Genomic DNA, 24,548 nt, shown 5'->3' on the forward strand with positions numbered 1-24,548 from the left:
GGCCCTCTCGTGGCCACCTACGGTATTGTGGGTCGGCCGTGAGAAGGCATTGACAATAAATACATCAAAATGTTCAGTATTAAGTATTGCTAAATAAACATAAAGATACGTATTTCTTTCAAATGTGATCAAAACTGCTAATGCAGGGTGATTAAATTCTGTGTCATTCTTTTTTTTATCTCTCCTATATTCACCCAGTATTGTATTTTCTCAACAGCAATGATCAGGGCACTGTATGCACGTAATTTCTTGCAGTTATTGTTTAAAAAGTGTTGCATGAATGCGGATAAAATATCATAGGCATTTATCAACTTCTACTTCTGATTTTGTTGTTAGATTCTTTAAAAATCTCAACAGACAGGCTGAAAGGTGTGCAAGTAAAACATTTTTTAATTCATAGTTAATAGGACCTCTTGAAGTTTTGAGATTTTAAAGAAGATTTATTTATTTTTTTGTTTTGTGTAAGTTAGTGCATGAGTTTGAGAATGGTATCAAATATCCTTTTTGGTCAGAATAGAGACTGACGTCAGGTTTGGCCACTGGAGGAGTTGTGATTTAAATTGAGTTAAAAGATTTTTATTTTTTTATGGTTTTTTTGCATTACATTGTGTCCAAAATACAATTTGAGGATACTTTTTTATACACATTTAAAAATGTATGCATTATTAGAGTATTTCTTACTGTTTCCAAAGGTCAAAATGGGTCGAATCTCACAGGAACATTATGTGAACGTTAATTATACTGGATCCAAGACGGAGCAGGATGAGTCAGGGTTGTGTTGGGAGTACTGCTACACTCAGGACAGACAGGGGCAGTGTTGTTCAGGAGGAGCCCTCCTCTGAAAGGTTTTCAGTCGTGGCCGGAAGTCCTCCTGTGCGCGCACCTATTCATAATAATGACTTATAACATATGCATTACAAAAAAAACAAAAACAAAAACAAAAAAACACATCTGTAGAGTTAAACACGAATGACCAGTGCAGAGGAATAAACGCAGGTTACAGATTGACATGTGCGGGGACGCACGGACGTGTCCGCCCCTCTGCAGGCGGTGGAGGGGGGAGTGTCACAGGGAGTGTCCCGGTCCTCTTCCCCCCGGCCCGGAGACACACACAGCGGCACGACGCCTCTCTCTGCTCCCCGCACGGCTCATCCAGACCCAAACTCCTCCGATCACCTCCAATCTCAGTCCTCCTCTTCCAGGTAGGACTTCTCCTTCAGACGCACGATGTGTTTTGCTCCGTGTCTGTGCAGAGTGCGCAGATTGCGGTAATCTGATGCGATAATCTGTCGTTTCATCAAAACCGTTAGTCAGCACGGAATGTGAGTGACTCAAGCTCTCGCTTTCGTGGTCAAAAAAGGAGAAAAGGAAACTTCTTTTTTTTTAATGTTATAAACGCAGGAGCGGTTCCCATATTTGGACATCCTAAAAACTACACGCAGAACAGCGCATATTTCCCGTTAACTCAGTGTGTACTCACATTATACCATACAAAAATGACTTTTATCACGACAGATGAACAATAACCAGGTTTCTTTTACTTAAAAAGTCAAGTTATTAGATTGCGCATTGTCTACCTCAGCATCTTTGGTGCGTTGATGAGGAAATGGGAAGTGGGAAATGTCCCACTTGGAAGGTGGGAAGTTTCAAAGAGCTTGGTAAAAGATGTGTCGTCACTGGACACAATGCAAAAACAACAACAACAACAACAACAAAAACATGTAGAAGTTAAAGTGATCATAGCCGGACTTCATTATCCTTGCTCACATAGTTCCCATGTTCTACTGGGAAAAAGTAATCTGAATGCCGAGAAACTGGGAACTTTCCACTTGGAAAATGGGAAGTTTCAGAGAGCTCAGAGAAGCGACGGTGAGATCACTCAGAATTACTGCATATGTCCAGCAACTTGTACACTCTCGCTTCATAATGAGAAAGAAATATGCAGAGGTGACATGTTTTAAATGTGTTCAAGTGACTTGTTGGTTGTTTGGTGTTGTCATGTGAACATTCCCAGCTGGGAAATGAGACTCTTAACTTGTAGCTTTCAAAATTTTCAGCCACATAAATGTGCCACGAAACCTTTGGGTTGCCATAGAAACACTCAAATAGTGAGACTGTTTTGCGGATGTTAGTCACAACATCCTGTGCGCGGCTGTTCGTTGCAGCAGCGTGGAGAGTGTGTGTGAGTGTGTGTGTGTGAGTGTGAGATATAGATAGACACGTGTTGGCCAATCAGAGAGGGATGTATCAGATCCCTCATTGCAGAGATTATGGGATGCCTGAATTCGCCAGCTGTACTTCACCCCTCTTCAAGCCACAAGCAGCTGTGTGTCTGCGTTCAGGGGGGATAAACGGTGGGGTGTGTTTGCATATCAGCATATTCTGCATATTTAGAATGAGAACTCCACCGACCAGAACCTTCTATATGCGTTTGTTCTAAAGGTGACAATGTTGTTACAAATGAAATGTTTGCGACAGACGAAGAGCTTGCAATGACATTGATGTGAGGCAAATTTCCTTTCACTTAAAGATCACTATGTTAATGCATTTGTTGTGTATGTATATATACTGTATATACACACACACACATTTCAAAAGACTGAACAATGATAAATTGTTTCCAAACGTTTGAATATTAATCATTAACCAATCGAATTACGTTTTGTTCAAACTATGTTGAAAAGGTCATGACATTCGCTAACCACTCGCACTTTGTGCAAAATTTGTGTAATCCAAAATTTAATGTAGTTTTCCCACTACATTAAACTGCTTCTCCTTTTTGAGAGCCAGTGGTGACCGTCTTCAACAACCACCAGTTCCTGGTCGGCTCGCTTGATTAATCGAAACTACTTGATTAATCCGAGGGAAATACTTGCAACATGGCTCCATGCAAAGGGTGTGGCCGTGATACCTGACGTAGTCATGATCGTTGGCTTTGTAAATGATTTTAACATCAAATTCAAAATAAAATATATATGAAATTTTCACGGCATTCTAAATATCAGACCTTCAACGGCGACCGACGCCGTACAGCCATATCCTCCAGTTACTTACCAACCAAATGCAACGGAATATGACGCCACAAGAGACCAGATAAATTCACTTAAGATGCTGAACCTGGTTCTTTTTCGTAAACCAGCTCAGCTGGGACAGCAGGTTTAGAAAAAGAAAATGGTACCAAATTTAAATCTGTTGGCGAACATGCAGTATGTACGACCCCAGAACAGCAGTTTCTTCACACTGACAGGCGATATGTGTGGAGTCCATGGGAAACTAACTCCAGCTTACACCATCCCTGCGGTGGGGAAGCTATGGGCTTCTGAAATTGAAGGAATGATACCATGATCGCTGCAACAATTACAGAAAGTGGAAGTCAAGGTGGACAATTGTGCAAAATGTCCACAAGTTACTTTGATCTCTACTCATCTTACACGACTGTGTTTTAAATATGTAGTTACTACAATCGTTTTTATAAATAACATGCCAAACAATTATTACGTAAAATATCGATGGTCCTATAGTGAAGTCTTCAAATCATCAAATCAGTGTTTACTGTCCTTGGTTGCCAAAACATCCACCCATGGACCCTCCCCCAGATCAGTTTCCCCTGTATTATAACAATGACACGCCAACATGGTGGACAGTCGCGGTATGACGGCATCGCCACAAGAAGCTGCTTGTCAGGCGATGTAGATAGAATCCATGTTCAAGCTGTAATAACACAAGACATGCTGTCATTGTCTTGTGAGCGGTTTTCTGGAGCTGATGTTCAGCAGCTGACTGCAGGCAGGAAAACGTCCCCTCAGTAACGTTCCGTGACATGACAGAGACCTATCAATTATGTGGGGTTATTTCTGGACCTCCAATGCAGGCTTCAACCAGAGGCGATGGAGATTGTTCAGTTTAACTTAACATGAGGCTCGCGATGGAGAGAAAATACCATTTTAATGTCCAATATGGTTCAAATGACTTTGAACTCGTATGATGATCATTCTTAAATTATCGCGAAACGCTAAAGGACAACTGATCGCTACCGGATGCTTGTTAAGTTCTGGATTTATGGTAGCTATTGTGTAAAGCATTAAAACCAACCAGTTTTACAATGTTTTTCTGAGATGAGCCGGATTGTTCGTCTTTATTCTGAGACGAGTGTGTCGACACTGAACAACGAGCTCAAGCAGAGCGGTGACTGATCAGAAAGAACTCTCTAGAGTCTGTTTGTTTGATGAGGAACTGACAATCAAGCTCAAACTTCCTTCAGGCACTAATATTTTCCAAAATACACATGAAAGCAAGCGAAATGAAAAACCACACCCGTATTAGTCTAAATGATTGACTTTCCTCTTGTAAGAGTTTTTTTCGCCTCTTCACTTCAACATACCGAATGTTCGCCCAGTTTAAAAATGGCATCCTACCTCTCACTCAGGCGGCCTTTACCATCGCCTCATATCCAGGATATTGCAGCGTTTTAGCCCCTCTGTAGACTTACTTCCACCTCCTAATTACAGAACGTTTTATCCATGAAGTATTTCCTTTGTTTCATATGATGACTGATTTGAGAAGTGGAGCTGCTTCCTGCGGAGCTTTCCACTGCAGACAGTCGGTGTAATAACCCTCTCATATCTTTTAATAATCATCCCGATACCAGAGCCCCTATTTACAGAGCCATAAACATCTATTTCGACTGCCTTTGTCTTGCGTTGTGTCAACAGATGAGAGGGAAGCGGGCTTGGCTGTTAGAGAGCCCCGGTGTTATCTGAAGAGTCTGAGCTGAACGGTGGGGCCGCTCCACCAGCCCTGGAGGGGTTGACAGTGGTATGCACGGAGAAGATGAGTCATCAGATGCCCCCCCTTCCCGAGGCAGGGATCTTTCTCTCGCTTGCATTTATTTCAGAGAAATCAGATTCCACAGGTTGTGTTCGGAGTGTTGCACCAGCGGGCAAATCACAAGGCCTGAAGTGGCGTGTCACATGAGGCCACGCAGCAGTGCGGCGAGTTTACACTGAGGCCTCGGAGGAAACACAAAAGGGAATTCGGTGGGGGGAGAAAAAATGGGGGATGGGACGGAAAAGCTGAGGTTGGACTACCACACTGGTTTAGTTTTGTTTGGAGGAGAAAGGGGCGGGCCCCGCTGAACGGGGGTACCAACTCACCGAGTGTCCCCCCCCCCCCCCCCCCCCCGGCTCTGCAGACACCGTCTGCTTTACCCAGCATGCCCTCTGAAGACATGCTGGCCAACGTGTCATGTGACCCGTTCTATTTCGGCTCGCGGCGACTCAAAACCCTCCTGAGTCACTTGGTCCAAGTCGGAGGAGCCCTGGAACTCTCAGAAGTTAATCTTTTAGTCAGCTGCTTCCCTTCTACCAACATTGTTTGTGTTTGCAAGAACAACCAAAACTTATTGTGCCTTAACCTTTCTTCCCCTTTGCTTTAGTTTTTTTTTTTTTTTTTATACTCTATGTTTGTCAAAGCTGTTGCAGGTTTTAATACTGTCTTTGATTCTTCAAAGGTTGCTCAGATGCGGTGTATTCCTTCTGATGTGTGCTTTAATAAGTCACAGACAGTATCTGACGGTGGGATAAAAACAGCTCTGATGTTCCCAGACAGACAGAACTCCACCTGGACGGCCAAGATTGCCCGTTAGAGTCGTGTTTATTTAGCGCCGCGGAGACGTTGGTCTTATGATACCAAGCTGCACAAAAAGTGACATTTTCCTTTGTGGGAAGCTCGATGACTTTGTGTGTGATCGAGCCAATTATTCTGGACTTTTAATAGAAAACTTGACTCCCAGACAGCCAGGGAGCGAGATACTTTGGAGTAATGGAAAACGAATTAGATTCTAACTTGCAGTAAAACATTCTCCGCAGTTGTGCAAGAGAAAAATGCCAGATTTAGGCAGTGGACTTTGTTTTCACACCGGAGTCAAATGTACTCACCTCAAGTGTTCTCGGTTTTTCAAATTGCTCATTTAGATGCTTTTGAGATATTTATACAATTTGTCTTTGGAAATTAACATTTGCGTCACCAAAGTTGAAAATGATGACGCGCAGAAAGATTCACTTCAGACACTTTCCAAGTTTCTATTAGACGCAAAGATTGAAAGGGTGTTGTCTTTTCAGTCCAGACCAATCCCTGACCGAAACAGGAAATGAGGCTAATTGTTTTCTGATAGCTTGAAGAAAAGAAAAAGACTCAGTAAGTCACATCGACTCGCGTACATCGTGAGGCTGCGATTCTCCTCGCGTTTCCATCATGTGATCTGCACACAGCAAACTTCATGTGAACTGAGGAGATTATAAAAAAAAAAAAATCGCACACCGTGTCGCGGGTATTTGGTAAAACTTTAGCCTTAGATTAAAAACCTTCCACCTTCTGAATGAGATGACCCACTCGCTGCAGGGCCGGCATGACTGCCCAACTATTTCCGAGCAGGAAAGTCAAATGAACAGATTGTTATGCAAGACAAGACAAAAAATTAGCTGATGAGTAAACACGCTGTGATTATCAGCCTACACGTTGGATAAACTCTTCAGTCGGCAGCTTTCCTGTTTAACTTTACCCGCAGTAAGTCCACGCCTCATACGGATCCTAATGGAAATGCCCCGCAGCCTGACTCGCTCTGCACCCTCAGAAACCTTGGTACATGAAGCCGGTGCTCGAGCCCTCATGACTCCAAGACCTTCCTGTTTTAACTGCGGCCGGCTGTCCTCATCTGAAGTCCAGCTATATATGTGAGAGGTCTTTATACTCTGACCTGGAGACAAACTCGGACTCGTGTTTATTTTCTTTTTAACGTTAGGAATTTGCCAGCCAGTTTCCAGAATGTGATCAAATACGTCACCTACACTGGAAAACATCCACGTCTGTGAATGTTATTCACTACTTTTCCACAGCATTAGGAAATACTGTGCAGACTGGCCGTTACCTAAGAGGAGAGCAGACGAGCAGGGAGGTGAAGGAACCCCGTACAGCTGTGGGTCTAGGTTTTGTGAATGCTGAGCCGCCTCCCTCCTCTTGGGTGAGGATCGGATTCCTGCCATGTTTGTGGGCAGCCGCCTGCCTGGAAGAATGGGCGGTTCTTGGTGATGTGGACGGGTCAGTCATGCAGAGTGAACGGCAGCAGGTCCAAGAAGCATTCCGGAGGAAAACTGGACTCTGTGTTCGGTCTGAAGTACAGAAACCTCCATTCAAACACTTTGTGTTATTTCTAAAATGGAGACTTTTATTTTTTTTTTTAGTTGACATGAAACATTCAGCTCCTTTCAATGAGGTCAGATTGTAATTTCAGATCATTGCTTCACTTTAGTAAAATGTTTACACGCTGTGTGCAGTGTTTATACCCCATCTAGTAATTAATACGCTTTGGGGAGTCAGTGTGGGTTGGAGTCTGCTCTAAGTTGTTTTGTGTGTTTGATGGCAGCATTGCTTCATAGTATAATTTGACTTGGTTTAACGACTAAACTGCTGCCAGAAGTGGAAGAAGAATTTCAATATTTCTCTTCAAGCAGTTATTTTAACTTTGGAAATAGATTTGCCATACGTTTGATAATAAACTGACTCAAAAATATGTAACTGTACACATAAAGCAATGTGTTGAGCTTTTCAAATCCTAGAAAACTACCAGAACCGAGCGATTTTATAGATGTAGGTGGCTGGGGTTATTCTCACTTGTGGCCACAGAGGGCGCTATTGCCACTGGACAGCAAAAGTTTCATATAGATATGACTTTTATCCCGAGTTATACCGGAAGTCTTCTTATCTTTGGTGTTATTGTCCAATATTATGTAATACCAGGCAATATGCTTCACATTTGATCCCTCAAGCAAAACATTTTTCTTCCATTGCCACCCTTTTATGAAGTTGAGTTTTTATCGAATTCATATTCTTAGATATTGTCAAAATCCAATTTGTGGACAGAGACAAGAATCTAAACAACTCACAGACATTAACCCTGAAGTTTTGTTAAAGAAATGTACTTCCAAGTTAACTGGCAAAATATGTTTTTAAGAAAAATAAATATCAAGCAAAATACGAGAAGTTTTAAATGTGAAGCCAAATGTGTCTGATGCTCCATTTACACAAGCATTTTCAAGTGAAAATGGAAAACCTTTGTTATGTTTGGGTCCGTTTACAAGACGTCACTGAATACGCTACTTTTTGAAAACAGTCCCCATGGTGAAACGTTTTGAAAATGCTGTTACTGCACATGCGCACCACTGCCGTAGTACATAGTTTATCTGCACATCGGGACAATAACAATAATGGCGGCGTCCAGAGTGTCGTGACTCATGACATGAGTTGAGAGTCACCCGGAATAACAATTTTTATCTTTATGATTTACTTTTATTTACTCGTATTACTTCTATTGAGTGAAATTACCTTTCCAGTTGTCTCTACAGTAAATAATTGCATCATGCACTGTTGAATTGGCTTGTTTTTACAAAGCATGCTCTAACTTCCATATGTAGGATTCGAAACAGTGTCGCCCTTATTCAAAGGTTCTTATTACTTTGATGCACTTCTACGAAATAAACAAGGTTGAAAAGTGAAGTATAACTAATGCCTACCACATGCTGCAAATATGGCTCCACGTACTGGATGTTATTGATCATTTAAAAAAGGTTTTTTATTTTAAATGGACTCAATAATATGCATCAGTACGATGCAGTTTCAACACAGAGTAAAACCAGAATGCAGATAAAAACAATCAGCAGCAATAATGTCTCCTCATTCAGATAACTTCTCCTTCGTTACTCTATCCTATAAATTAAACATCTCTCACATGTAACAACACACGCAGCTGATAGCCTTCTGGCTGCTACTGCAATCCAGATTATATAAGAAGCTTCCAGACGGATATCTGGACAGGAAGCTCAGCTGGAGTCTCAATAATCTCAGGCAGCCACACATGCTGCCGAGAGGCCAGCGGATCCTAATCCAGCGCAGCACAACACCTACTTCAAACGCTTGATGAGGCACCATGTGCTATCGGATACAACTCGAGTGAGTGTGAGTGTGTTGGTGTGCGTGTGCGTGTGCGTAACTGTTTGGGTGTGATCAGATGTCTGGAATATGGTTTGTTTTACTCTCCTAGAGTATTTTTTGTTCCCACTTTCATTCTACTGTTTTAAGGCTTTTTAATTGAGCAACTATAATTTATTTATTTGATTATTGACACAAGCAAATCATTTTGGTTCAGGCTGAATTGAGTTTTTTATGTAGAAATCAAGCTCCTCTGAAAATGTGTTAAGATACAAAACCACTTAAAACCGAACAATTTGAAAGGAAAACTGAGGAACTTGACTGATCTGCGTGTTTTGATCTTAATGTTCTTCATCTCACAATTCTATTCAAACTGTCAAAAGGTGATAAGATACTTTTTGGTGAAAGTGTCACAAAACAACGCAAAATGATCAGTACAATGCAAAACAATTATTTTGTCATTTCAAAGATAATAATTTTTAACCTTACCCAGGTTCATAATATTACTTTGTACCACAAGATAGTGTTGTGAGTAACTTTATCTGTATGAGAGAAGAAAAACAGGGTAAAGACTTGTTAACTTAACACAACAGACAGCAAGAATGAGTCGATTTAGAGATTAAAGGGAGAAAATCTCAAGAGTTGGAGTGAAGACGGATAATCCAAAAGTATCCGCACAATTAATTAAAACTAAAAAAAAAAAGAACAATTTAAGGTCATTTTGAAAGTTGTATTCATGTTTAAGATAGACAATGTTCAGTTGGGACATTGATTTCAGAATCAGAAATGGTTTATTAATTCCTAGGAGAAATTCTTGTGGGTATAAATGTGAAGCATATTATGCATACTACAGATATGCATATATGTACTGTACACCACATATGTCATGTTACTAACTGCACCACCTTGTGGTGAAGAATTATGACTCTTTCAGGCATCTTTTAGTCTCCATGTGTTATTTCATTTCACTCTGGATATTTGCGTGTGTGTTTTGTGTGAATATAAATTTATGTGCAACATTACAGTATACATGTATCTTTGAAAATATTTTTCCTTTTAATGTTTTGTCTTCTGCAAGGCACTTTGTGTTACACTTTCTTTGCCGAAATGTGCCCAAAATAGAGTTTAATTGATTTGGATTTACAGTGTAGAAAACCTGCTCATCATAATAGTCAAAATGTATGAGATTTTAAGAGGTAGTTCAACATTTTGCGTTGGTTCTTAGTCGGTGCAAATATTTGTCTTTGTGCATGCAGTTATGATAAAATGAGGAACCAAGACCTGAAGTTATAAAGTCTGTGTATATTTATTTATACGGAGGTTCTTCTGCTACCGCCTCATATAGTTAGGATTAACTGAGTCATAACTGCCAGGACTTCCTGTTGCTGCTGCCTGAGAGGAAACACCCGAATCTCAGCGCCCCGGTGACTCACATGGTGCGCATTAATGTCTAACTACAGCCCTAAACTCTATCTTCGTCTCCATGGAGACAGCTGGGCTCCAAGAGGAGTGGCTTTGCCTTTTCCTCTGTGAATGTCTCACAGACACAGTCGCTGCAGAGCGCAAGTAAGCAGTGTGGTTTCCCCGCAGGAAGGATGGTCAGTCACCCAGAGTTCGAACGGGCCGGACAGAAGGCGGGCCTGCAGGTGTGGAGGGTGGAGAACTTCAACCTGGTGCCTGTCCCCGAGAACCTCTACGGGGGCTTTTACACCGGGGACGCCTACCTCATCCTGAACACCATCAAGCAGCGCTCAGGCAACCTGCAGTATGACTTGCACTTCTGGCTGGGTGAGTGCAGTAAGACGGACACACTCACTTTTTTATGATAAACAACAAATGCAATTCAAATTAAAATGTTAATTTCACTGGACATTCACCGTTTCTGTAAACCACACCCACGAGGCTCGGCCTGCTGCGTGTTGTGGAAAGTTTATCACTCGACAGCGTTGCTGCCTCACAGTCTTTACTGCAGATGCTGAAAGCAGACAGGAAGAGGAGTCATGTGACGCCAGCAGCAGCAGCAGCAGACGAATTGCTCATTGGTTCACAGTTTATACAGACGACGGTTTCATAACTGTTGTGATTTTTACAGCTAGATTTACAGACAATAAACGCTGGCGTTTATTTATTTTGAAATAAATGCTTTTGTCCAGGAAACAGCAACATGTTTTCATTAGTTTTGAGGAAGACGTATCATCGTTGTGAAAAATCTTCACGTAAATCACAAAAAAGTTCATATTAGTAGGAGGTCCTATTCAAAATAAGTATTGGCTGTCAATACAGGTTGGAAAATTGGGTCACTTCTGTTATATTTGATTGATTTGTTTTGCTTTTCGTTGGTCTGATTGATCGCGGAAACAGGACTTCCCAATAGCGAGTGTGATGTAACCCACTCACACTGTGCTGAACCGCACTGTGACGTCAGGAATAGAATAACGCTGCATGTATTAATGCATTTGCTGGATCCGGAACCCCCCCCCCCCCCCCCCCCCCGGTCGATTTAGTGACTCTCTGAAATCGTCACTTGGACATTCGGTCAGACGGGCTCTGCGTCTCTCTGGGGCCGGGTACAGTACGAGCGCTGAGATGAAATAAGGTGCAGGATTAACATGGAGTTTCTATGTTGTTCCTCCATCACAGGGGATTCATGCACACAGGATGAGAGCGGCTCTGCGGCCATCTTCACGGTCCAGATGGACGACTTCCTGGGGGGGAAACCCATCCAGTACCGCGAGGTGCAGGGATACGAGTCCAAAACCTTCCTGGGCTACTTCAAGTCTGGAATCAAGTACATGGTGAGGAAATGTCGTGCAGTCAGGCCGGAATCAAAGGCTGTTTCTTTAGTTTTTCTTAAAAGTAATACAGCTTTATGAACATTGGGTGGCAGTAGTGAGCTTTCAGCATGCACTCAGTCAAACTTGCGCTTCTGCGAATGTTTTTATTGAAGCTACGATAAGATTTTAACCCTCGTCGTGTTTATCCTTTCATTAAGCTGAGGATAGCCCAACATAGAATGAGTCGAAACACCACCTTGTGGTACGGAGTAGTATTACAGCATTAGCTGGTTTTTATACGCAAACATCTGTGTCATGACATCAGAGATGTTGCTGCTTCACTTTCTGATCAAAAGATTAGAAAACCAAAACGAGTTTCTTATTCATATAATTTAATTCAAACGGTGAAACTTTGATCTATTATCAACTCAATTACAGAAACATATTTCAAGGTATTTTTAAACAAAAAAAATTACCTCAGAAGTTATGAAAATTTAAAAAAACAGTCCTTTAACATGCATGCACAGTTGTCATGTGAACAGACACCCGAAATGCAATCAAAGTTTTGTGTTTTCACTTGAAATCGTTGGCGTATAAATGCACCTGAGCAAGTCAACGTTTCAACAAAACAAATTTAATCACAGAAAAATGTTTCTGCTTTTGACCAAACGTGGCAAAAATAAACAAATGCAAGCCAGCAAGTGACTACAGATATTTGATACACTTATATTATTTGTTTTTGTAATTGTCGCATGTCCTCTAAATGGACTGAATGCATTTCTTTTTTTTGGCAGAGATCAGCATGTTTCTTCCTTTAATTTTCAATAATGCAAATGTGACCAGTGATTCATGTCAAGCCAGTGCATTAGACAAGACAGACACAATCAGAATTGCTATATTACATATAGTAACTCATAGAGTGATCAAACTTTCTCATTAGGTAAATTCAAAAGTCCAAATAATCCTAAAGAAAAGATAATAAATGGATAAATTTCTTACCTTCATTGACTTTTTTCAACCTTCCAGAAAGGAGGCGTGGCCTCCGGGTTCAAGCACGTGACCACCAACGAGGTGGTGATGCAGCGGGTGCTCCAGGTCAAAGGTCGGCGTGTCGTCAGGGCGACCGAGGTGCCGGTCAGCTGGGACAGCTTCAACCAGGGCGACTGCTTCATCCTGGACCTGGGAGACGTGAGGCACACCGGCTGGATTGCAATGGCATAAACGTCCTCAGATTCTATCGAAACATGACGTGAAAAACAAAGAAACAAACGGTCTGTGCTCCTCTCCGCTTCGCCCCACAGGAGATCTTCCAGTGGTGCGGCTCTCAGAGCAACCGCTTCGAGAAGCTGAAGGCCACGCAGGTCGCTAAAGGAATCCGTGACAACGAGCGCAACGGGAGGGCTCGGGTCTACGTCTGCGACGAGGGCGCGGAGCGAGAGAAGATGCTGGAGGTGGGAGGGCTGGCCAATGAGAACGAATGAAGTAACAAACTGAGCTTTTTTTGGGGGGGTTAAACCTCCTCCGTCTGTGCTCAGGTGCTGGGAGCTAAACCGGACCTGCCTGTCGGAGCCTCCGACGACATCAAAGCTGACGCTTCAAACAGGAAGAGAGCCAAGCTCTACAAGGTGAGGCCGAGGAAGAGGAGGAGGAGGTAACATGAGGCTTTTCTGTGTTTTCTGACCAGCTGACAGAATTCCACGTTTCACGTGAAACTCACTTTTCTCTTCTATTGGAAGTTTTGACGCTTATAAATCCTCCATCGTACAAAAACTTGAATCAGAAAGACGGTGGAAAAGTGAATTTTTGCATTGACGTTGAGCCCTCATGTTCAGATATTCATTCTCAAAATATTTCTGATTATAATGTACATTTTTTTTATTTATTTAATCCTGTATAAACAATACAAAAAACTTCAACCTGTGCAATTGATCGAGTTTGTATGTACAGAGAATATAGAGAATATTATATAAGCAGTTATACTTTTAACACGTCATCGTAATTATCTTATATTATAATTAACTTCTCCAACATGAGGCCACTATCTTGTTGTGCATCCATAAAGTACATCGCTGCAAAGCATTTAGTTAGAATTCAGTGGGTTTGTGTGTACAGACACTTTTCTTTTGACAGAACTGTTTCCACCTCAGTGAGGAGAAGCTGTGAGAGTGTCTGAAAATACCATGAAAAAATGAGTTATATATTTATACAGATTTCCTGACGCCATTAATAAATAAAGTGCCGGTGGTGTCCCACAGAGCAGCTTATCTCAGCCTCATGTCTCAGCTTTCTGTGGTTGCCTCCCGTCCTGAAGGTGTCCAATGCCAGCGGCGACATGACCATCGCTCTGGTGGCAGCGGAGAACCCGTTCGCCCAGAGCGCCCTGGAGTCCGGAGACTGCTTCATTCTCGACCACGGAACAGACGGAAAGATCTTCGTGTGGAAAGGCACGTATCTCGTCAAGAGTTGTCCGTTGAGTGTTGTTAGTTTGAATGATCGGTAAGTAGATTTAACCATTGAATTGTGCGAGGGATGTTGAGGTGGCGAGTCTCTGAGCGTCTCCGAACAAAAGGTTTGGGTGTCTTAGCAAAGCCAAAATGCGAGGAAATGATAAAGAACCGATGTGTGGCAGTAAATCTAGTTTGGGGTTTGGCTGAAGCCCGTGGCGTGGAGTTTGTGGGTGGTGAGGTGTGTTCTGTGAAGGATTTTATACTGGCCGACACACGGTTGTTCACACTTGGACTTCTTAAACATCCGTCTTTTCTCCTCAGGCAAAGACGCCAATCTGGACGAGCGAAAGGAGGCGATGAAAGCAGCGGACCAGTTCATCAAGAAGATGGGCTACCCCAAACACACTCAGGTCCAGATCCTGCCCGAGATGGGCGAGACGCCGCTCTTCAAGCAGTTCTTCAAAAACTGGCGGGACAAGGACCAGACGGTGGGCCTGGGCGTGGCGTACATCGCTAACAGCATCGCCAAGATCGAGAAGGTGGCCTTCGACGCCGCCGTCCTGCACGAGTCCTCGGCCATGGCCGCCCAGCACGGCATGGTGGACGACGGCACCGGAGAAAAACAGGTGAGGGGAACCGATTCTGCTCGCAAAGTGGGGGATTTCGATCACGAGGAACTCTCTATTATTTTTTGAAATAGATCTGGCGTATCGAGGGAGCCGATAAGGTCGCGGTGGATCCGTCCACGTTCGGACAGTTCTATGGAGGAGACAGCTACATCGTCCTATACAACTACCAACACGGCGGACGTCGGGGACACATCATCTACATGTGGTAGGAACACGTCAAAACCAGCACTTTGAAATCTGTGGACATTTTAGATTTCATATAAACTAACAAACCTATTTCCTAAAGTATTTTTGTCATTCTTTTGTTTCAAACAGTTTTATATCTACATAAAGCCAGAAATGAGATTTAGACTCACAAATGACCATTCTTGACTGTTCATAGTGCGAAACTTCACAAGACTGTCTCGTACTAGAAAGGAGAGGACACAGTATATCAGTGTCTCATTTGGAGGTTAAGAGGTGAATAGTTGAAGAGTTCAACTGCATTTATTTTTATTTTTTTTTCAAATTGCTGCATCTGATAATCACACCATAAAAATCAATACGTTCCCCTTTCAGAGAGAAGTTTATACTTCATCAAATATACATTGTGCATCATGAGAGATTAGATATCAAAGTGAGCGGGTAGAGTCTCCTGCAACATTAAAATTCCTGTTACAAGTTGAAGCATTAATGATTAAAACGCAAAAAAAATAAGGCGGCCAGTCTTTAGAAGTTCCCTTTAAATACTTTGATTCTGGAGGAAAAAATTTATTAAAAAAACCAACCATTAATTCAATTGTATAAGAGCTAAATAACAGACCGGCAACAAATAATTGCAAAGCTTAGCAGATTCAAAACAAAGATAATCAAGCAAGTTTGGAAAGACGGACGAGGAAGAGACACAAAGCGTGTTTTTCCAATGGAGCACATGTTGAAGTCTCGTGGATTTGAAAGCCAATGAATCCATCTGTGTTCCAGGCAGGGGATGGACTCCAGTCAGGATGAGATCGGGGCCTGTGCCGTCCTCGGAGCGCAGCTGGACGAGGAGCTGGGCGGAGGTCCAGTGCAGGTATGACGCTCCTTTCTTGTGTTTATCTACGTCTATTTTCATGAGCTCACATTCATTTTCAGGTTAATTTTGCCTCTGCTGCTCACTCAGTCGCATCCTGTTCGACCTTTACATCCTTTAATTCTTCTTGTCCTCTCCCTCCTCCTCCTCCTCCTCCTCCTCCACTGCTGCTTGTTCCTCCTTGGTTTCTGGCCTCTTCTGTGTTTTCAGGTTGTCGGTGCTCCTATAACCACTCAGGTATCTCCCCTCCTTTCCTCCTCCCCCTCCTCCCCCCAAAGCAACTCCTGTGATTTCACAGAGGCACATTAACAACTTTATTCACTTCTAGATGAAGCAAAGCTGCAACAATTAAGATTTCTATAAAACCTAACAAATCTGAAAATAATCATCAAATGTGAGGGAACCAGTTGATCAGTTGCTTGTAATACCACTTTTCACCACAGGATGGTAGTAGGGATCACTCCCAGGATGTAGTCGTTCTCAGTTCAACAAGTGAAAAAGGAGAAGCAGGAAAACTGAAGATGACGATAGATGAACACGGCGGAAAATCTTCCCCGCTCTGCGGAGGTTTGAAGGTTTAAAAGTTTTGAAAACACACGGGCTTGAAGTAAAGAGAAGTAAAGACACGGTTGTGCCTGGTGCAGTCGTCGAGATTCTCCGTTTTACCTGTGAAAAAAATCTCTTACATCACTTTTCTTCCTCGATGCAAGATTGACTCAATGTACCACTTTGTGGTGAAAATGTGGTATTACAACACTGCAACATGAAGATAAAGCACAATAACTACGAACCAGTACGTATCAAACATCCTGTTGCGATTTGACCCTTCGACGTCAGCGTCTCCATTCAAGGTGAGACAGGTGGACCTCATGTGGTTCTACATCCCTATTCTAGAATGACCCGCCAGACCATTTCGAAAAAAATTACTCAAATATCACTTTCAACAGTCATTTAACCACATTGAACGTCATTTAATTGTGAAAACTCAGTTAATTACAGTATTAAATTAAGACTCTTATGAAATTAGTAGCCATAATTTTGATATACAATCGTAGTAGAATGTCAAAATTTGGTCTAACCTCCTGTTAGTGAAGAGAACGTTTTTGTTGCCCTCACATTGATTAAATTTGCCCATTTCTGGTTTTGATTGTTGTGAGATACAGTAGGTTATGGTGATGTGTTAATGTAATAGTGAGACCAAAAAGAAAGGCTATATCCCTTTGAGAGTACATTTTAACTGTTATTTTATTATATATTTTAACCACGTAATGTTGTTTTCTACGTTTGAAACTAGAATTATGGGCGGAAATGCAAGTTTATTTGCATATCACACACAACTTCTATCAACAGGGGCAAACAAAGATGTATTCTCATACATAGAGGACAAAAAAATATTTATTTTTATTTTATGACCCTCAGGAGACATCTAACTGTTGTCTTTATCTGATAAACAAACAACACACCTGTTTATAAGTGGTGTCCATCGGTTTGCAGCCTCAGTGTTTGGTTGTACTGTAAACTATATTTAAATCATTATGAAATCAGAATACAAAGCAGGAAAATACCCACAAGGTTGTTATTATATCATTTCAATCCTTATACATACAAACATATATAGAAACGGTCTTAATGATTAAATAGCTCATATAACTACTCTTTAATTTATTTTAAACACTTTGGCATCATCTGAATATCTTAGAACAATTTGGTGTTTGTATTCATGATTTGGGACTTTTTGAAGCTATATAGACTTTCTCAATAAGAAGACTCTCCTCTGCTTGGAAGTTTCACTCATTTAAAGTATTAAAATAATCCAGTTTGAAATGTACTGCCACTGGATTAGTGGTTCTGATGCCATTACTGTGTTCAGCTTTTAACGTCTTTTCGGTGCGAGTCCACACAGGCGAGGAACTGGGGAGCTGTAAACTGAAAATGTAAACTTGTAGTGAATATTTAAGTGGGATAATGACTCAAACTGATATCAGACTATCTCAGATGAATACAAACAGGACATTCCTGTGTGGCTGTTGATAAGAAGCTTCCTCCTTCTCCTCCACCAGCACATACAGTAAATAACTGATCCTGACTTTAAACTCCCGAACAACAATCAGAGTCTTGAGTAGCCACGATGAACATCCCACAGTGAAGGTTGAGTTACTGTGTCTCTGTAATCGTGGAAGTCTTTGTTTTCTTCTCCACATTGCATGTGCACCTCTGTGCAGTGGCATGTCTTTGTATGTCTTTGAATCCTTCCATTCATGCAGAGATGTTTTCTTGTTCTCTGCTGTAGTTTGGTGTAATTCAGCCTTGAAAAATAAAAGAGCTCCCAAACATTCCCAGATCTACAGAAAAACCACGAGTCACACATCAACTACAAGCTTCACATATCAAATATTTGATCCAAAGTGTGTTAAACATCCTATAACACACAGATCGGCTGCCTGCGGCGTGATTCATCAGTAAATATTTACTCCGCTTCCTCAAGCGGTTTCGGGATTAGTGGGACTGAATCAGGAGAACAAATGCCTGTAACACATAATCACACCTGGAAATATTTCTAAAAGCTGCACGTCAGATGACTCGCCTCACCTTTTTTTACACTCGCGCCTTCACTTTGTGCCTCAGAGTGTCACAGATGTCACGCGGCTCGGCTCCGCGCCGCCACCATGTGGCGGCAGCGGAGTCCGCGTCTTTCTCTAGAGGAGGACGTCTGCGGTGGTCCCGCACTGGGACAGTTCACAGCATCGGATGGCATGAGGTGTGAGTGTAAGCCCCGCCCACTTACCTGCGGTGACCATGGTGCTGCTTGTGTGCCAGGTGAGGGTGGTGCAGGGGAAGGAGCCGGCCCACCTCATGAGTCTGTTCGGAGGCCAGCCCATGGTGGTGTACAAGGGGGGCACGTCCAGGGAGGGGGGGCAGTCCGCGCCCGCCGAGACTCGACTCTTCCAGGTGCGGTCCAACCCTGCAGGACACACCAGAGCCGTGGAGGTAAGACAACGTCCCGACACAACTTCTCTGAGTTTAATGGAGCTTCGTTGGTGTTTAACAAAACTGCTTCACTGGAAGGAAACCATGTGGTCTGCAACCTGCAGGTCTGGAGCCACGTGTGGCTCTTCAGCCCCTCTGTAGCGGCTCCTTGAAGCGACCTCAAGATTAAATGGACATAAACTTGTTTTTGTAATTTTCGTTGTATTTGCAATCCACACTGATTTCCAAAAGAAAGTCTAATCTCCAAGCTAAGAACAGCTAAAGAAGGTTAAACAACTGAAACAAATAAATACATTACAAATATGATATACATAAAATGTTTCCAGGAAAAAAAAAAACTGTCAGTCTGCAATGATTAAAATTAAAAAGTACAGCTTTTTTTTTAGAAAGGAAAAAAATGGGGGACAAAGTGAAGAAAAAAAATCAAATGACAAAATAATTGATAAAGGAAAAATGGAAGCAAAAAGGAAAAAGCAGGAACAAAATAAATAAGGAAATAAAATGGAAAAAAGAAAAAGAAAAGAGGGAAAAGGAAAAGACAGTATGTTGAAAAAAAGGAAGAAAAAAAACAAAAGAAACTGAAATAGCAAGAAAAATAGAAAAAGGGGGAATAAAGAAAATAAACTGAAGTCAAGCAAAAGCTGGAGTGAAAAGTCAGTGACATCACATGTTTTTAACTTGTCATTGAGTTAGCAGCTTTCCTAAGAGGTCCTCCACCCTCCTGTTAGCCTGCGATCACTCTATAACGTCCCGTACAGCTCGTCCATCAGTTAGACCTTTTTAAAATGTCGTGAAAACTACAAAAATAGAGTATTTACAGATATATTGTTTGCAGTTGTATTAATTTTTTACTCATCAGGGATTATTTGCATCAAACATAGAAACTTAACATCAGTCTTGTAAGAAGTTTCAGTAGAATCACTTATTTCTTTATTCCACCCCTCTAGATTTGTTTCAGTAAAATGTTGATTTCAGTGTGACTTGAATTTTTTGATCTTGTCGCGGCATCATGATTAATAATAATAAATTCTCGTCTTTGTGACATTCACCAACCTCACCTCATCCGTTCTCCTGCAGCTGGACGCGGCGGCGTCCAACCTGAACTCCAACGACGCCTTCGTCCTGGTGACCCCCGGCGGCGCCTCCGTGTGGGTGGGCGTCGGTGCCAGTGACCCGGAGAAGCAGGGCGCTCAGCAGCTGTGCGACATCCTGGGGGTGTCGGCCTCCGCCATGTCGGAGGGTGGAGAGAGCGGTGAGGACACACATCTGTATGGGCGGCAGTCCAAACGGCTAAAGCGCTCGTCTAGGTTTAAAGGGGAGCGGGTTGCGTCACTCCTTCTGATGTTTTCAGTCCAGGTCCGGCTGAAGAAACTCACTACTAACAATTTCTCATTAAAAAAAAAAAAAAAACTCCACCTCGGGCTAAAACAGAACACCGTCAATTTTTTATAAAGGCTCGGCCTCGTCTGATGGCTGCCAAAGACAAACTCACCATTTTAGCTTAAACTTTTCCATCTTTTCACTGATGTGCCATCATGGATGAAATGACAATAATACGCTTCTCCTCTAACTTTGCGTGTCGGCGGGTGTGTATCGCTCCATACGTCTTCCGGGGTCTGGGAATAGTAACCTGAAGTATGACTGTGGGATTCACAGACGACTTCTGGGAGGCTCTGGGAGGAAAGGCGGAGTATCGTACCTCCACCCGCCTCAAGGACAAGATGGACGCTCATCCACCCCGCCTCTTCGCCTGCTCCAATAAGACTGGAAACTTCATCGTGAGTCTTCCTCAGAAAGGAGTTTCTCCCTTACTGGTGAATGCGGCGGGATGACGGGCTGAATGTTTGCTCCTCTCAGGTGGAGGAGGTGCCCGGGGAGATGACTCAGGAGGACCTGGCCACTGATGACGTGATGATCCTGGACACCTGGGAGCAGGTAAACACAACACTAGTCCCACACTGGAAATCAGGATCCGTGTCAAGGACAAAAACAAGTCTGATGACATTGACCTTCTCTTCATAGGTGTTTGTCTGGATCGGAAATGAGGCCCAGGAGGAAGAAAAGACTGAAGCTATGGCGTCCGGTAAAGAATCAACACACACTCATGTTATATTTAAATATAAAGACTCGTCGTCTCTCATTTCAAAGGCTTCATAACGTCAGATCGAGTACATGAAGGTTAAAGGTTTCCAGCGCATGACTTTTCTATTTCATTCTTTTTTTTTTTTTTAAAGAAATTGTGTCGTGGTTCTGATTCCTCCCTCACATCCAGTTCAATTCTGTAGGTGGAACTTCTTTGTGGAGTTTGCATGTTCTCCATGTGCACGGAGGGGCTTTACTGAGACACTCAAGCTTCTTCGTACATCTAAAGACATCCGTGTTCATTTCTGTTCCTAAATGACCCGCAGGTGTATGTATTTGTGAGGACAACATATTTTCGCTGCTTGAAGTGGGTTAGTTGATGGGTTGGATGGCTAAAGAGGGTTGGATGGTTGTCTAAAGTAAGTTGACTTGATGGATGAGGTGGTTTGGATGGTTCCAGTGGGATGGTTAGGTGGCTGGATGTCTAAATTCGGTCAGTAGGTTTTTTCAGAGTCGGTTGGTCGATTGGTTGGATGGCTAATGTCATTTGGTCGGTCACTGGTTAAAGTGGATTTGTTGATTAGTTGGTTGGCTGGGTGTCCAAATGTGGTCGGTTGGTTGGTTAGATGGCTAAAATTGATTGGTTAGTTCCTGGTTAAAGTGGTTTGGTTCATGGGTTAAATGGCTTAAGTGGGTTGGAGGGCAAACAATGGTTGATTGGTCGTTCACTGGTTAAAGTGGGTGGGTTGGTCCAACCATCAGTTGGTTGGATGGCTAAAGGGGTTTGGACGTGCTGGCAAATTTAATAATAATAAACTTGATGGACGAGTTAGTTGGAATCTAAACTATCAAAAGTTTGGTGCTTTGTCAACAGGGAGCTGTTCACTAATTGATTAGTTGGGTGGGGCTCTGATGGACTGGTGTCCTCACCAGGTTGGTCATTATCCGTCTGGGCTGAAGCCACCACGAGCCCGAGTTAGATGAAGCAGTATGAAACATGGACGGATAGTTGGATTACGTTAATCTGTAGAACTAAACCCAGTCAGTGTTGAGGCTTCTTCTCATTCCACCATGAATGAACATCAATATAAAATCCCCACGTCAAGAACGACGCTCTACAAAGATACCGTCTTAAAAGCTGCACGTTTGTTGTGTTTGTCATGCTCACGTCTCTATTTCTTGCTCCTCCTCCTCCTCTTCCTCAGCGCTCCGTTACATCGAGACAGACCCGGCCAACAGAGACTCCAGGACGCCCATCGTGAAAATCAAGCAGGGCTTCGAGCCGCCCACGTTCTCCGGCTGGTTCCTGGGCTGGGACGACGACTACTGGACCACCGACCCTCTGGAGCGCGCCATGGCCGAGCTGGCCATGTGAGAGCCGCCCACCCCTTCCCCCCGCCCTCTGCCGCGCTGCTGCACTGAGCTCCAGACTTTTCCTTCTTTATTTTTTACTAATTTCAATCCACTCGTGTCTCACATGCGACGGCGGTGCCTTCCAGGAGAAACAGCCGGGCTTCCAGCAGATAAACGGGCTCCCTGTTGGGTTTTTGCACTAAATATAGTCTGCTGTGACTCTTATTCTCCACGGTGTTTCTCATTTCATCGTTTGATAATAAAACCCTGTGACTAGCGGAACCTACAGCGACAGTTTAAAGTTCAGCGTGCTACAATATTAGAAACCTCACTGCCACGAAAACAGAGCTTATAAAAAGCAATACAACCAATGCCTTAATATCATTTCCTCTAGTTTACAGTAAGCCTGCGCGCTTTTGTTTTTCTTTTTTTAAAAAGGTACAGTTCCAGTTCTAGATGTGTCGTTTGTAACTTTAGTTTAGATGTCACTTGTATTTATTTTTTAAAAGACACTTTCACAGATTCGCGCTCGGGAGGCTTGACTTCTGCCGCTCTGTCCAACTTTTAATGGGGAGCTGTCGCTTTGCTGCTTTAAAAAAAACAAAACAACCGTTACATCTTCTCTGGCACTTTGTGACGGTTTCCCCTCGGTATCGTTTCAATAAAACCAAACCAAACCTGTCAAGACGTTTCCGTCTCTGCTTTTACAGACACTTAACCCAACAGATGAAAACTAAAAATACCACACGGTGCCAAAGTTCTACGTCCAGTAGTGCAGCAGGAGAAATCAGGGGGTCGGGGGGGAATGTCAATTTCCATACAGGATATTTGTGAGAAGAAATCCTGTTAAAAACATTGTCGTGTAAACTTGGCCTTATACTGAATAAACATGACTAGTATTGAATATGAACATCGTCATGTAATAGTGATGAAGAAAGAAGATACTAGATGGATCTACTGAGACGGCAGGAGGAATCAAAAATGAAATGAAAATATCTCAAACTGGCTTTTAACCATGAAATATGACTGTTATGATCAAGTTTTCCTCAATATCTGAGGCCTATTTGAAAAATGAATCTATGAACTTTAATATTTCAAGCGAAGGCGTGAGAGAAATGACCAAGAAGATTCAAAATGGCAACGAAAGGTTTAACAGTTAAACGGGCATAGGTGGCAAAAAAAAGAAATCTAAAATTGTGAAAATAGGATTGCTTAAACTAGAAAATAAAGCAAAACCACCAAGAGTCAAAAAGCTAAAGGTTTGACCGTTTCAGAAAAAAAAACACAAAAAAAAAAGCCACTAGGTCATCAGTAAAAATAAAACTCAAAACTGCTAAAATAACCAAAATACTTATAATGCAAATCCAATACTAATGCCGAAGGAAATATTAAAGTTGTGCTAAATTGTAGTCATGAAACATCAAATGCTATCCTTATATATCGTGGCGAATTCCATTTGGTGGACGATATCAAAATGACACTGGCATAAAGCGTGATGCTGCCTTTTAAAATTGTTCATTTCTTTAGTCTTCACCTACTCAAATAGTGCCAAAACAGAATTTGTACATTTCTGCTCGGTGTACAACAGAGAGACAACATTCATGTCAAGTGTCCCATTGCAGGACAGTTTCACATTAAGCTATTAAAAAAAAAAAAAGTGCAATAGCCATTTCCAAACCTTGTATTTCATGGAGGATTTCAGGAGTTGACTTCAACCAACAGCTGACGTATATTCAGACATTTATGCAACAGGATGACCAGAAAAAGAAAAGTGTTTCAGTCTGTGACCTTAAACAAGGTGAACAAACAATGAATCATCTCAAGTTCATTCTATTCCCTCGTCTTCCATCAACCGTCTGTCCCTTTTACCTTGTAATACCAGTTTGCACCACTAGATGGTGCCGACACCAACTTCTCTGGTTTATTGGGCTGAAGTCAAATTTAATCCAAAGATTAAGCAGGAAATTCAACAGTTAGAAATTCAGCATTAAAGGTGAAGCAACTCACTCCAGTCATTTTAAAAACCAGACAAAAATATTTTGGGAATAACAGCTTTAATTGAATTCTGGGTATATCGGTACATATTTCAGAGATAAAAATTATACAAAAATTAGCAAAACGTACAAAAAATAGAGCTACAGCTAGCGTTAGCACGAACGCTGAATGAAACTTGTCGACAGCTTGATGTTGACGACCGGGGCGAGCGGACGAGACGGGAACATTTGACCACAAACACTTGGCA

At 42.3% G+C, this 24,548-nt stretch overlaps 1 protein-coding gene across 2 annotated transcripts; it reads left to right on the forward strand.

Moving 5' to 3' along the window:
• The first annotated feature begins 1,000 nt into the window (after window positions 1-1,000).
• On the forward strand, window positions 1,001-23,580 carry gsna (gelsolin a). Of its 2 annotated transcripts, XM_080477097.1 has the most exons (17): window positions 1,091-1,202; window positions 10,573-10,770; window positions 11,623-11,777; window positions 12,783-12,944; window positions 13,058-13,207; window positions 13,292-13,381; window positions 14,068-14,200; window positions 14,525-14,829; window positions 14,904-15,037; window positions 15,793-15,883; window positions 16,094-16,120; window positions 18,701-18,871; window positions 19,949-20,123; window positions 20,528-20,649; window positions 20,729-20,806; window positions 20,894-20,954; window positions 22,159-23,578. In XM_080477097.1, exons 2-17 carry the CDS (start codon window positions 10,578-10,580, stop codon window positions 22,326-22,328), a joined length of 2,217 nt encoding a protein of 738 aa, XP_080333223.1. In that variant the 5' UTR covers window positions 1,091-1,202; window positions 10,573-10,577; the 3' UTR covers window positions 22,329-23,578. The 2 variants fall into 2 exon arrangements, with proteins under 2 accessions (XP_080333222.1, XP_080333223.1); XM_080477096.1 differs by lacking the exon at window positions 16,094-16,120 and having other exon boundaries at window positions 1,001-1,202; window positions 22,159-23,580.
• The last annotated feature ends 968 nt before the right edge of the window (window positions 23,581-24,548 follow it).

Source organism: Lipophrys pholis (assembly GCF_963383615.2).
Source record: "Lipophrys pholis genome assembly, chromosome: 12".
Taxonomy (NCBI): Eukaryota; Metazoa; Chordata; class Actinopteri; order Blenniiformes; family Blenniidae; genus Lipophrys; species Lipophrys pholis.

What these genes read in the sequence shown, in the direction of transcription:
- gsna (XM_080477096.1), top strand. Translation starts at nt 1,010, where the DNA reads ATGTGCGGGGACGCACGGACGTGTCCGCCCCTCTGCAGGCGGTGGAGG. An exon ending in AGCGAGAGAAGATGCTGGAG is followed by an intron (nt 13,208 to 13,291) that starts GTGGGAGGGCTG and finishes GTCTGTGCTCAG; the next exon opens with GTGCTGGGAGCTAAACCGGA. An exon ending in TCCTGGACACCTGGGAGCAG is followed by an intron (nt 20,807 to 20,893) that starts GTAAACACAACA and finishes TTCTCTTCATAG; the next exon opens with GTGTTTGTCTGGATCGGAAA.